Raw genomic sequence first — 14,927 nt, 5'->3', positions numbered from 1 at the left:
AGTGATTTTCAAGAAAATCTGGCTTTTATGTGTGCACAGTCTTGCTCATTTCAGCTGCACTCCCCTCTTCCTCAGCAGCCCCCCAAACCCCTCTCTGTTCCCTCCTCCGGTTTTGCCACCATCTTGAGGGACGCAGTGCTGACACCGCTATAAATCCCCATGTATATGGAAAGTGGGGCAGGACTGCACGTACACTTGCATGTTGCTGCGACAAGGCTTGACTTGTTCAATCCAGCCAACATGCACGAAGCATACTTCACAATTACCTTCAAAGAGGGATATTTACAGTGCATTCCTGGCAAGGGAGATGTAGGTCAGCTGCAGCTTTTACTCAACTAGCAGTGCAGCTTCTGAAGGATGAAGATGAAGAGCAGGAGGGTTTCTCTCTCTGCTCCAAAAGATAATAGGAAGATCTTTTGTATCATATGTTGTTGACCTGCTGGGTAATCCTTGTGCAGGTCAAGCAGGGTGTGATGTGTAATAAAACAGTTTACTGACACTTCCCTGAGCAACTGTGCCAGTAAACGACATGGACTTTAAAACGCAGCCAAGACTTTTACCTCCAGCCGCCTGATTTCTTTAGGCCAACCAAAGTGATCCACTTTCAGACGAGACGTCAAAAAAGTGGGAATCCAGATTAAAGGAAGCAAAAGATGGGCAGCATCGGAAACATCTCCCCAAACCAGCTTTGTTCTGCCTTAGAAGTCAGCTGCACACACACACACTGGCAGACATGGCTAAACCACATTGTTTGTGACTCATTAAGAAATCCCCGCTCTGCTTTGTTAGAGATCCTGGTAGTGAGTCATTTCTGAGCGCTCGGGTTAGGTGTGACATTCTGGCATCGGTTACTGCTGTCTGTGTGGAGGAAGCAGGAGGACAGAGCTTCAAACGCCACATACCAAGGTGGCCTTTGAAAATCGTTTTTCTGGAATGGTTCTCAGCTGGTTCACTTTTTGCTTGTGAAGCCGTTTCATGTGGTTGTTGGAAAATTATTTTGTAAATTTTTACTACACTGCATGAAAACAGTTTCAGGGATCACAGTAAAGTCAGCCGACCAGCTTCTATGAAAGATTTTGTATTTGCGACTAAGATTTTGTTTGTAAATGTACTTGAGACCAAAAGAAGGGCCCAGATATGTCCCAAATTGATCCCAAATAGAACTGATCAATGAAAAGCAGTAGTAGTCAGTGTTGGGGAAAGCTGAAACTAGTCATTAAAAATGCTAATGCTTCTACTGCTAATAAAGCAGAAGTTTTCTAACCTTTGTCTGTCCACTGTTAACTGGTGTACTACTGAAATCTGAAAAAAGTAAAACAAGGACAAGCTGTTAGCATTTCAGCCAACTACTACATATTTTTTTAAAAAATGTCAACAGAAGGAATCGAAGTTTGTCAGTCTGAAGCTGAATGCATGGAGTCACATCTAGATTTAGAAACAAAGCCCATCTCTGCTAACACATTGTTGAATAATTGTGCAGCTCTTATAGCATTGCTAACCCATAATTTAATACATTTATTAAAAATGTCACAAAATTTGGCCATATAAATGTGGATGTATTCGTATCATCAGATCAGCAGCTTCCTGATTTTAAGCCACTTGGATCTGTGTTGACCAATCAGCGAGACATCCGCAAGATGAAACCCACAAAAAAATTAAAAAATCTCAGTTCTACTGCAGGATAACTTTATTGACTAGTCTGCATTGTGAATCATTTTATTGTTAAAGGCAATTCAATAAAATTTTATAAATCTAATTAAATATTGAACTCAAATTAAACAAGTTTTATCAAACAAGCAATCGGCTGGGTTGCATTCAGACCAACCTGGGAACTTTACTTAACTGTAAGTTCGCTTCACTTTTGCGTTACAAACACGCGCTTAAATTTACAGATAGTTCCTTGTGTGCTCTCTATTTTTGTCTTCATGGGATTCCTTGTTTTCACAAAGCAAATTGAGCTTTGTGCAAATCACAATCTTTTCTGGCTTAAAAGAACAAACTGTTTCAAATCGTCCCTTCGGAGGGAACACTTGCCGTCTTTGTTCAGGAAGAACTAATTTTTTTTAAAGCAAATGCAGCAGAAATATGAACCAAGCCAACCAGAGACACCCAATGAATGCATGTTTGTTTTCTGCCCAGGCTTTTTATGAATATACAACATTTTCAATTCCACTTGGTTCTATTAATGCCAATAAATTAAGGTTAAAATATTTGAAACAGAAAACCAGTATAAAACTCACAAACACTTTGAAAGAAAGAGATTTGGTCAAGACCACAAGTGCAACATGGTTTTATTGTCAAACTGATAATTAAGATATGAACTTGATTAATGCCATATCAAATCTTAATCTCCGCTGTAGTAAAGTGCCGATCAAATCGAGTTGCCCTGGGTGCCCTAGTACATCTTCTGTCTGGTTTGGAACTGCAATATGAAATCCTACAAATTATGAAAAGCCCTTTTTTCCCCTCCCTCCTTCCTTTCAACCCACACGTCTAGAGCTGAATGTGCAAACATGATGATCACAAAGCTTTACTATTCTGTGTATTGAGGCATCTTTTTTTTTTCTCCCTTGCTTTTCAGTCCTAATGCTTGTACAAGACAAACCAGCTGCAGTCTGAAGTCTGGTGGGAGTCGTCATGGGAGGCCTCCCGCGGTGACGGGCTGCACATGCACAGCGAGGCAAATGTTATAGCGAGCTACCCAGAAATCTCTGCCGCTCGATCGGGTCGGACAAAAATCACAAAACTAAAAGAAACGGTGCCGTTCAAATGTCAGCCACGCGCGAACGTCGAGGTCACTTTTGTGTACGAGCCGGCACTCTGGAGAGTTCGGCCTCTGTGGTTTCTCAGTGGCCGTCGTGTGCAATATGGAGTCTTCATGAGCGCCACTACATTAAACTCCTGCTCTCAGTTTGTGTAACTCATGGAGAGAAAAAAAAAACTACGCATACAACAAACAACTCATGGAAAATGCACACCCGCACGTCAGTCGCTCAAAAAAAAAATTGTTCACTCTTCTCACGGAGTCAGCATTATGGTTTCACCTCCACCCGACAAGGCGGATTACAAAAGGAAGCAACAAAGTCAACGAAAAACAAAAGAAAACCTCATGAGATATTGCACAGACAAGTGCCGGCACAGAATACAACAGTCTCTTTCCAACAGCCCAGCCTGTGCATAGGAAAAATAAAGCACTTATGGTGTTCACACACTACGTTCCCCCTCCCCCTTTTGTAAAGCTTTGTTACACATCAAAGTGGGAAAACAAATGACTGTAAGGTCTACTCCACTCAGCAGAAAAGAAAAAGAACAAAACCTCTGTGTGTTAAGAGTACAAAAAAAAAAAAAAAAAAACCTGATGGTGGTGGCTGAGGAAGAGTGGAGGTCCGTTGGCAACAGCGAGGGGAAAAGCAAAAACCTAAATAAGAACAGTAGTAGCAGGCTGAAAACTGGAGAGGAGAGAAGCAGGTGATGTCGAGACTGGATGGGTGCCAGCATGGAGAAAAATCTCTCAAGTTTCATTCAATAAATAGCATTGTGGAATATGAAAAAAAAAAAAATTCCTCAAGCAAAAATATTTAAATCCCTCTGTTCAGTTCATTAAGAGAAACAACCGGTTATAATCCATGTTGCACCGTGATTCTAATACATCCCCACCGACAGATGGTGGTCAGCGCTGCGGCTCTTTCGGCGAATTCAATCCATCCTGGTTAAGTTGGGTAGTTAGTGTGAGTTTCTTCTAGCAAACCAAACCCAGATAACAGTCTGTTTCGTTTATTTTTTTTTTTTGAACACCCTGTGGGTTAAGCGTGTGTAAAGCTCTTGGACGTGTACGGTCGGCTCCCACTCCGCGTTCTGTCCCTCGCAACTCCGTTACTGTGCAGTCATTATCTGTGGAGCAAGACGAAGGCTTCCAGCTTCTCGGGAATGTTCCCCCGGTAGTGGAGGCTGTGCTTGATGATGGCCCTGGCAGCGAGGCACTGCAGCGTGGTGTGGTTGATTGGCTGGATGACGTTCCGGGCCAGCTCCTTCTCGTCCAGGAGGTCGCAGGCCGTCTGCTGGAAGGCGTTGGTGCTGTCGAAGTGATTCCCGCAGGAAATCAGCAGGTTCATGATGTCGGGGTGACCGTTGGATGCGGCTATGTGGAGAGGGCTGCAGGAAAAAAAATGAGTAAGATTGTTAGGTTGTGGCACAAATTTATTCCCGACAGGGTCTACAAGCTCAAATTTCAGGGCATTTGAAAAGAGGACCACAAACCACAGCAGACAGCTGAAGTTACTCAGGGAAAGAATGTGGTTCACAACATTTTGTTCACAAATAAAATGCAAATGGTATAATCTGCCAATCCATACAAGTCTGCTTTAGAATTTCTCCACCAGCTTCGTACATCTTGACACTGACGTTTTTGCCTGTTGCATTTGCAAAATAGCTCAATATAAATCGTTTGAATGGAGAATCTGAACTTCAGTTTTCAAAATTATCAAAAAGTTGTTCCAGACTTTAACTCAAACATCCTGACTCATAAATATGTACTTTCAAGATACATGCTACCAATTACAGAACTATTACGTAACTATGTTATTGTCAGTTATAAAAATGTTGTACATTTCGTGCCTTTGCAGTTTAACACCTGGAATTGACCCTGTGGCTCTTTCAGCACATCATCACAATGTTTTTCCATTAAGCCTTCAGCAACATTCTGAGGGGTTTTGGACTGAGAAGTAGTTCCTGTGATAATCTCAGCAGCCTCTCAGTTCCACCAGGTGTATGCCAATCGCTGCTGCCACTAGTCTGGAGGAACTGAGTCGGGGAGTCGTGGGACAGTCCCCTGCAACTCCCCCACTCGGAGAGTTTTGGATATTTCAAAACGTGTGGCAAATTAGAAACTGAACTTTTTAATGGTTTCTTTCAACAAAGGACTTCTGTAGGCCACTGTTATATGATGATCACATTGTTGGAGAGCAAAACCTGCCAACAGATTCAACCGCTTCAGCAGCTCCCAACGATCCCATAGGCCTCTTGCAGATTCTGATGTTTTCTCAATAAAACTTGAAACAATTAAAGAGATGAAACATAGAAATGTATGCTAAATTTTTCAGGCTTGAAAAATTTCCCATCCAGTTCACAAATGTGCAGTCCTTACTAATAGTCTATATCACATACTGTAAAGCTCCAGTAACATGCATTATTTATACTTTTGTAAGGTAATGCATCAAGCCTTTTATTCATTTATTTCTATATAAAATCAGAGGAACCGTTTAGGTCAAAGTGTTTTTGATAAAAAGCGAACCTGTTGTCGTCTTCGTCCCGGCTGTTCACATCCGCCCCGCACTCGAGGAGGATGGACGCCACCGTCAGGGAGGGAAACTTGCACACAGGGTAGCGGCCCACGCAGGTGGTGTTGCGGTCCACTGCCAGGTGTAAAGGGGTGAAGCCGTTCTTCCCACAGGGCTGGAGCTTCAGGAACCTAAGAGGGTAAAAGTTTTGAAGCGCTGAGTCAAAAACACTCAAACACCAATGAGTCATTGATCTTATGAAGGCAATCAGGATGTTGAGACTGAATCATGGTTTTTGGGTGTGAATGACAGAAAAGTTCAAAGACCTTTGATGAGAACAAAGTTACACTGATCCCATTTCATAAGCAAAAAATTAGTCATTTTACAAAATTAGGTTGGAGAATAGCACTTCAAAATGATTTTTCTCATTCTGCCACATACCTATAGATGGTTTCCTTCTTGAAATGGTCCTGCTCTGCAGTACACGGCACCTTCTCCAGGAGACAAATGAGGTGCAGGATAATCGACAAGGCCTTGCTGAGCTGAGCGGGGTCAGGCGGCATCGACCCGATCTGTTTGACCGCTCGCTCTATCTCCAACACGCTCTTCGTCAAGATTCCCATCAGGTCCTCAAAGGACACGGACGTCCCCAGGAGCCCCTTGGCCCTGTCCTGCAGCATGAAGGAGAAGAGTTCGGCGAATGACAGCAGGCTGGAGGTCGTCATGGGGCTCAGCGGGTCCAGGTTGTTCTGTTGCATTTCCAGGGCGTACTTCCACAGGTTGATGCAGCGCTCAAAGTTTCCCGAGTCGGCGTAGACGGCGCCCCGGTAACGGATGTAGTAGGACGTGTCTGGATGCTGGGGGCCCAGGATTCTCTCCCGGATGAGCAGCGCCTGCATCCGCATCTCGTCAGGGTCGGAGATCAACCCGTCCAGCTCCTCCCCATTTGTGACCTGAAAGGAAGATTTCAAACACTTGAATATATTTGGGAATATCACCATCGTGAAAGCACCAAAGATTTTATTTCATTGTTTAAATAAAATGAGAAACAATTCCTAATCAAAGAAAAGTTTCAAGCAGTCTCTTTTACTCAGTCTCCACTTCTTTAAAACCCAACAATCACAGACAGCAAAAATCATCCTCACCTCTTTAGCGTAGTCGTAAGCCATGATAAGCTGCTTGGGTTCCGGTTTGTGGACAATGTTGTTACTGTCTGTGTATCTCAGGTCCATGGCTCTCTTCCAATACTTTAACGCTCCCAACAGATCTCTCTTCTTGTCGACAAACGTTGCTCCCAAAAGCTCCAGGGCATCAATCCGCTCCGTGTGACTCGTCTGCGGGAGGAAACAACACGGCTTTTCCAGTAAGTGATTCAAAACACAAACTCTCACGTTCTCATGCTGACAAAACGCCTCGCACGGCTGACCTGCTGGTGCGTCGTCAGGTAGTCTACGATGTTAGTGTGGCCAGTGACGCTGGCAGAGAGGAGCGGAGTCATGCCGTAGCCGTCCCGCTCCATGGTTGCGCCATACTGCAGCAACATCCGCATGATCTCCAGGCTGCCGGACTCTGCGCAGTCATGCAGCGCCGTGTTACCTGAGATCAGAGACGACGCAGGTCTTAAAGTCAGGCTGTAGACTGATTTATATCCGGTCAAAACATTTTTAAAAAATTATGTTGCATCTGTACAGGCAACTAGGAATTCATCTCAGGCACAATTAATAAACATCTTTTCATTAGGAGCTCAATAACGTTGAAAAATGTCCTTAGTCTCAAAAGGAAAAATAATAAAAAAATAAATAAAAAAAAACATTATACTCAACAGATTCAACTTTTTGTAAAATTGCAGCAACAGAATTGAAGTATGTCTTGCCTTGGTTTTTATTCGTATTATTTTCTGCCAATTTTATTATTTTTTTAACTTAATTTTATGATTTATCTACCTATGATTTTATAATTATTGTGAGACACTTTGGTCAGCCGAGGTTGTTGTAAATGTGCTATATAAATAAACTCTGACTTGATCTGTGAACTTTATTTTGTTTACAACTCTGCTGCCTTGCACCGTGGCGTCTAAAAGTATTTATCTCAGATGTTTTCTCAGTTTGCCTTGTAAGAACCGAAAACTATCCGTTTCTTTTGGATTTTATGACACACCGACTGAAAATGGTGATAATACACAAGAAAAAAAATGAGGCTATGAAACACGAGATAAGACTTCATATAAACGAAAGTTTACTAATGCATCCAATTGAGATGTAGAACTGCACAATTAAAGCTAAACATTTAATTGCAATAATTTTGCAACACTGTAAACAATGACTATTATTACACAATGTCCCCTCCACTGGTTACTGGTGTCTATTTGACTGGTTAAATGTTTGGTTTGCAGATCTTCAACAAATGACACGACAATGTTAAATCCTGTCTCATATTGCAGCTAAGCTGTCCCTTGCAACTGCGATGCTAGAGGAAGCTATTGATGACAACTGTGATTGGATGCACTGAGCAGGTCTAATAAAACCCAGAGCAAAACTGCGACTTTCAAAAGTCCCCAACTTAGTAAACAGAGTCCACCTGTGTGTGACGTCATGTATCCAGCTGGTTTCTGAAGGCCTCACCGGCTTATTAGAGAACATTGGTGAGCACACAGCATCATGAAGACAAAGGTCAAAAGCAGAGAATGCTATGCAGAAGTTCTAAGTAGGTTTCGGTAAAAGAAAAATCTATAACCCAGGCTTTGAGTTGTCTGCAAGATGTTCAATCTGTTCCCAAAACAAAACATGGCACAACTGCAAACTTGGCAAAGCGATAGGCTAAAAAAGGAGACCATCAATTAGAGAAGCAGCCAAGACATCCATGCAGAAAACCACAGCAGCAGCTGACAGGACAATCTCTGGTTGTGTTCTCCACAGATCGGGCCTTAATGGGGGAGTGGCAAGAAAATAGCTGGGATGTCCCGTTTGCAGTTCCCCACAAGCTATGAGAGAGAAACCGCAAACATACATCTGCTCAGACGACACCATCTGGCTTAAATGCCAAAAATAAGCTAAACTAATATTGTATATCGCCTTTTAAAAAAAAGGGAAAACTAAACAGCACGTCTATTATGGAACACATTTGTGGAAGAATCGGGTTGTGGAGATTATTTTCCTCAGAAGGAAGAGGAGAGGTTTTTTTGCCCCTTCCTCAATTTTGCGTTTGCATTTAATCATACAATACTCTGATGTGTATGAAAACACATTATTAAAACAAAAGGCAAAGACAGAAAGGGGTGTGAATACTTCTACAACACTAGACTTACAGACTTTAGTTTTCAAAACATCTTAATGTATTTTTTGAACATTTTTAGCCTGACCATTTCTCTTAAACATTACCAGAGCAACATGTTGCTGTTCGCCCACCCACTGACCTACAAATGAGTCAAGCATAAAAAAGGTAAATAAACCTAAAGCAATGGAGCAGAGCTGCTCACACACAATTTCATTTTTAATACAATTTCACCTTTTTCTGTCGGTTTTTCCCCCCCAGATAGAAGAAAAAATGTCTTGTGACAGAGACCATGTCTTGAGAGTGCTACAAAACACATGTCTCTTTATAGTTTCTAAACTGTAACTACATAAAAAAAATCCTTGATTAGTTCCACCGATGCTGTCTAAAATATCTCAGTCTTAAAGGGCTGATCTTTGAGGAAGCTTTTAACCAGATCAAAAATGAATTTTTCCTCAATTAAACCCACTACGATTTCTGCAGTAGATGCACATGTTTTACTTTCATTAAAAAAAAAGAGGCAACAATTTAAATATAGTAAGAGCCACCTGCATCTTTTTCTCCAGCTATTATTCAATTTTGAAGCAAACAAAAACATACAAGTTCAATTTAGTGGTTTATGATGGAAAAACTACAACTGAGGGTCCCACTGGATCAAAATAAATTTTTCACAAAAACGTTGACAACAGTTTAACATGACCGATCTATAGGAGGTTAGAATGTCCAACATGTGGGATTGAGTTTCATAGCTCGACTGCAGAAACTGTTTTAACATGCTTTGTGTATTAAGAATATTGCATAAAGAATACTGTAATATTTTTTGTTCCTTTTTTTGGCCCTAATCATGCAGATGCTTTCCATTGCATCTAAAAAAGTATAAATAGTGAAGATATGAAACTTTCAGAATTTGAAAACAAAGGCTGACTACGGAATATTTTAAAGCAGAAGCTAAGCCTCCACACTAACAAGTTATTGAGAAACTAAAGGAAGAAAAAGCACTAATTTGATGACAGCAGACTAGAGGTTTGTTTATTATTAGGTGATTTCTATTATTTGACTCAACCACTTTTTTCTAGCTTACTTGCATTAACTATCACTGAGCCAATCTTTTTTTTTTTTTTCAGAAAGAAGTCACTCATTATAAATGTAAGGGGTTAAAAATATACCAATGATCACAGCTGTATTGGTAAATGAGAACACAGCTCCTGTTCAAACTCACTGAACAGAAATTAATGTTGCATCATCCATACACCGCAATTTAATCAGGTAAGCTGTATGAGAAATGTTGATTTCTTTTAATTTTATTTTTTAATCAATGATGTGTAGGAGGTGGGCACTAATACATGCCAACCTAATACATGTGCCTGCTTGCAGGTTTGGCACTGTTCTGCAGGTTTTACATGATGAGAGCACGATGGAGACAGATTTTGAGAACACAACTCCCATGCCAAGCCTTCGCTGAACCACATGCACCAGTTATTTGGTGCAAACACCATATGTTGCATTACGTTCTATACCAAAGGACTGAGGTTCATGTAATACTATAATTTGTAATCATATACTATTGACATGATGTATGAGTAAATGACCTGTGATCTTCCAGTGTTTCTGGAACTCTAAGTAACAACAAAAAAAAATACAACAAAGTTTGATCATTCAGACACACCCAGACAGAGACAGAGTTTACGTAGGTTTCCATTGTGAAACCAGAAGTTCGTGTTGTACGCTGAGTCATTTAGGCCAGAAATATGCAAATGCATCTCCATTTTTGTGTCGCGTGACATTGTTTTAGAAGCTGTGTGGTGGTTCTGGTTCATTTTGATGCACTAATCTGGCTAGGTTTAGTGGCCAATACTGATATCTTGTTTTCTCTGAGGCCTGACCTCTAAAATCACAACACAAAGGGAACAGATGTGCTGCTGGTTTTTTGATCGGAATCAACAGTTTCAATCCAGCAGAAAATGAATTAAAAGATGATCTCCCTTTAACCATGAAGGTATATGATTATGTAGATTATCAAAAAACACAAAAACGGTGCATTCCAAGTATATGCCATTGATTGGGTTGATGGGTTTATAGACTTGAAATTTGGTGATCAGTATTCACTGAAAACCCATTAGAAGACTGTTTTTTGTTTGTCTTCATAGAGCACATCTAAAATATTGAAAACAGAATAAAGCCTGGGAAGTTGAAGTTTCTAGGAGAAATACTACACGAGACCCTTATTGGCTGACGTCTGCAAAGCAGCAAATCCAGGAGTGCATTCGTTTCCCCTGGCACTGATTGGCTGCAGGAGATTGTGTCAATCAAAATCTCATGTAACTGCTCATCCTTCCTCCCCCTCGCTCGGTGCTATGCTGCGGCTAGCATAGCCTGTTGTAAATGCTTAATCTAGTTAGCATAACTACCAGTGATGGCAGATAAACATTTTTCCTGTAATGATATGTTGTTTCTCCACCATCAGCACATTTAGAAGCGAGTGAATGAAGATGATTGACAGCACTAAGACCCTCCTCCTGGTTCTGATTGGTTGTTTTAGTTGGAACGTTGCATTATTTTGGCCTGTAATACTATTTCAGGAAGGAGGTGAAGGAGATTGATTGTTTTCACAGATTATCTATCTCATAACAAATTGTCACGACATGGTGACATCTTTAACAAATACGGAGAAAACATTTTTATTAAAGTCATGTACTGCAGCTGCAGCTTGAATAAAATGCAACTACATTTTTTGAGAAGTCTGGATTTTTTTGCATATTGTTTTTGACTGTTGCTCATGGGGAGACAATTCAGTAATCTAAAACTAATTGAAAAAAATGTAAGCAACCTACTTGCATACTGTATGCGGACTGTTCATGAGCAGTAAAATTCATGAGCATTAAATATTGTGCTCGTTATCAGTATCAGTAAAGAAATCAAGGAAGTTGGAAGCCTTTAAAATTGTGATGCGTTTGATGGGTCAGACAGACTCAAGAAATTGTAGCAGCAGCTGCGTAGGGGGGCCCCAATTAAATTTTTTGTCAGGGGGCCCGAGATTCCTGGCGGTGCCCCTGTTCCTAGTCACCCCTTGCTTACTGAGGAAGAAGAGGGATTACCACAGAGTAAATGACTTGATGCAACTGGCTAGGCTTCTAGAAGCTGAACATATTTTGTCTGATTTTACCCATGATTCTAAAGTCTTGATTTGCTAGGGACAGACAGCACATGTAGTTAAGCTAAGAATGTGACAAGTGTATGAAAGTTTAAAAAAAAAATTAACTTGTCAAATTCTGATGGGAAAAGACCAAATCTGGACAGAAATCAAATATTCTAGTTTTATTAGTAGTTAATGTTTTTCTTGAAAAAACAAAAAAAACACACATTTTAATTAGGCTTTAGTCGATTTTGGTCAACCGCATATTCCATTATACCTCCCTAAACCCTTAACTGGGCTGAGACAATGTAGTCTGGGCACTTTTGAACTTACCTTTTACACTTTTCCTGTTGACATCCGCACCTTTCTCCAGCAGGTACTGCGCTATCTCTTTATGGCCCTTGTAACAGGAAATCATTAGACACGTGTGTCCGTGTCTGTTGGCCACCTCCAGGTCAGCTTTGTGCTCCACAAGGTATCTGACGATGTCCAGGTGCCCGTCAAAGCAGGCTGCCCTCAGGGGCGTAGAGTTGGTGAGGGTCGTGCTGTTGACAGAAGCTCCGTGCCCCAGCAGGGACTGGACCACCTTCAGGTGACCCGCCGCAGAGGCAGCCCAGAGAGGGGGCGCCCCCTCTATTGTCTCCCCATCAAAGTTCACCGAGCCCCCGACCTCGACCGGAGCGCAGCAGCATTCCAGCAGGTACTCCACCAGGTCCAGGTGGCCGTACCGGGCGGCCATCAGCAACGGGGTGGCTCCGTTCGTCTTCTCGCCCATCAGCTTGGTGACTTCATGTCCATCTTTGTTCTCCAACAGTTTCTGAAGCAAACGGAGTTTCCCGTCCCTGGCCGCGTTATACACCGCCGTCTTTAAATCCATGTCTGACGGCGAGCTTCACGGTTGGGGTCAAAGGGTAATGATGTCGGTAAAACAAAAGAGGCAAGGGTCACTTGGAGCTGGGAACCCTTTGTTTACAACCTTCCAATTTCAAGCTAATGCTAAGCTAGTTAGCTTCCGTTTTTGTTGTTAAGAGCCCAGAGAGGTACGAGGCTGTTTACAGATCAGCCTTAGCACTTTGGCATTAGTACAGTCGGTTATGTGAAACTTTACGTCTATTAATAACCGAGTCGTTTCAAACGACCCTTGATGAGCAGGCGGTACATTTAACGGCGAGCTAGCGAGTTAGCTAATAAACTTCCTTGATCGATAAAGCTCGAATACTGCTCTACTTTTCACCGCTTTACTGCTCGTCTGAGCGTCTCCCTCCCGCTGGTGTATCTTCCTCTCCTTCGTCAGCTCTGTTCCCTTCGCTCGTCATTGTTCCACGGCATTTCACGGTTTCTATATCCTCCTTCTTCTTAGAGCCGAAGAGAAGAAATTCACCGCCGCCCGTAATCCCGTGCTACTGCCGCGGCTGTTAGCCTAGCCTGGAAAAACGACCGAAAGAGCTGGGGATACCCCCCAGTGTCAGAGCGGAGTGTTTCCTCTCACACGCGTCAAAGAAAGCAAAAATCAAAAGAAAACTGATTCTACCCCCGAGAAACGGGGGGTCATACTCTTCCGGTGAAACCACTCAGCGACCTGACTCGGTGGAATATTTCCCAAAGAGGTAAAAGGTATATTAGAGAGGAGCCTAACCGCCCACGAGCAGACCGGATGATCACGACTCAGTTTCTATCAAATCACAAGCTCAACGCAGTCTTTTCGCTCCTTAAAGGGGAATGACTGACGGGCCACTGTCCAATCACAGATCGGACAGCTTGTTACGTAGTCAATCGCAGGAAACTAAAGTTGGAAAAAATACTGAGCAAGACTAAAAGTGTACTGATCAAACTTCGGTAAATATGAGGCTTACTAAAACATGAGCTTGGAGGAAGTAAAAATATGTGAATTGTCAGGTTAAATTTTAAAATCAGATTACCAAAAAATCTGATTAAAATTGTTTTTAAAAAATCCGGAATCCAAATAACAATTTCTTCTGCAAAATTAAAGGAAATCAAATTTATTAATATCGTCTTGCAAAAGTATTCACGCTGACTGAATTTAAAAAAATAAATAAATAAATAAATAAATAGGGGATGCTACAATACTCGGATTTTCTAGTTCAACCCAAAAAACGCAGAATTGTGACGTGTGAGGAAAATGCTGGATTTTTATCATTACAGGTAAAACCAAAAATTTTACTTTTGGCCAACATGCAAAGCACATTGTAAAATGGAAAACCTACATCGCACATTTTCTTGAACACACCATGATGAAACATGCAAATACCATGTTGTGGGAATACTGTTCTTCTGCAGGGACATTGCTCAGAAACATATTGAGCTGCCTATTAAGCAAACATGGAAGAAAAGTTGTAAAGACTCCAGAACTTCATACTGCAGTGGAGGCTCTACAGCGATCCGAAACATCCAGCAAGAGCAACAATGGAACGATGCAGATCCAAGCATATTTATATTTTAGAATGACCCAGTCAAGGCCAGGCCTAAATCCAACGGAGAATTAGTGAAAAGGCTTGACAATTCATTTTTATATGGAAATCTTTCCTATCTGTGTGAGAATAAAGGAGAGGCAAAAAGTATAGATGTGTAAAATTAGTAGACATGTGTCAAATGATTTGCTGTTGCCACTGCAACAAGTGGTGGATGTATTAAGCTGAATACTCATGAGGACCATACTTTGCAAAGAAAGATAAAAAATCTATTTGCCTTCTTTCCACTTCATAATTATGAATTTGTCTGTAACCGATGTAATGACTGAAGTTTACCTATATTAAAAAAATATAGTTGATATTAAGAAAAGTTTGTTATATCTTAGTGCAATACGATTTAATAAACATCGCAATGCAATGAGATAACTTCTTGTAGGTAGTAGCAGAAATAAAAATAGGAAAATAGAGTATAATGAAACATAATGTGATTTAAACAAGAGAAAGCAAATGAACATCATTTGTCTGTTATAAAAGCACAAATAAGACCGAAATGTATGTGTGCACAATGAAGCAATATGAGTAATTTGCAAATGGTGGACATAGTTATGTTGTACAAATATATACTGTGTGGGACACAGTATTCTTTACTGCTTACATTTTATTGGAACCATAGGGGCACAAAAACAGTCATTTTTAAGATATAAGCTGTAATGTGAATTGGTAAGGACAATATTTTATAGCAGATTTTATAGCAGTCAATATTTTTTGCGTGTTTAAACGTAATTGTTGCCATAGTTGATCATTCATTTTTTCCGAAAG

The 14,927-nt window shown here is 41.1% G+C and overlaps 1 protein-coding gene across 1 annotated transcript; it reads right to left on the bottom strand.

The window, feature by feature from the left end:
* Positions 1-2,274: 2,274 nt before the first annotated feature.
* Positions 2,275-13,336, bottom strand: fem1c (fem-1 homolog c). Its single transcript, XM_055039721.1, has 6 exons — positions 12,013-13,336; positions 6,703-6,872; positions 6,422-6,610; positions 5,718-6,229; positions 5,291-5,467; positions 2,275-4,152 (listed from the first exon to the last, which is right to left on the bottom strand). Exons 1-6 carry the CDS (start codon positions 12,554-12,556, stop codon positions 3,888-3,890), a joined length of 1,857 nt encoding a protein of 618 aa, XP_054895696.1. The 5' UTR covers positions 12,557-13,336; the 3' UTR covers positions 2,275-3,887.
* Between the last annotated feature and the right edge of the window lie 1,591 nt (positions 13,337-14,927).

The sequence above is a fragment of the Poeciliopsis prolifica genome, unplaced genomic scaffold, assembly GCF_027474105.1.
Source record: "Poeciliopsis prolifica strain line A6 unplaced genomic scaffold, Auburn_PproV2 SCAFFOLD014, whole genome shotgun sequence".
In the NCBI taxonomy this organism is placed as follows: Eukaryota; Metazoa; Chordata; class Actinopteri; order Cyprinodontiformes; family Poeciliidae; genus Poeciliopsis; species Poeciliopsis prolifica.
Note: the sequence above shows the minus strand (reverse complement) of the source record. Positions and strands in the feature narration are given on the sequence as shown.

Bases quoted from the DNA above. Each gene is read 5' to 3' on its own strand.
- fem1c (XM_055039721.1), bottom strand. From the start codon at position 12,556: ATGGATTTAAAGACGGCGGTGTATAACGCGGCCAGGGACGGGAAACTC. The intron at 6,230-6,421 runs GTGAGGATGATT...TCTTCCTTTCAG, and splicing joins CTTACGACTACGCTAAAGAG to GTCACAAATGGGGAGGAGCT. The intron at 5,468-5,717 runs GTATGTGGCAGA...TTACCCTCTTAG, and splicing joins AAGAAGGAAACCATCTATAG to GTTCCTGAAGCTCCAGCCCT.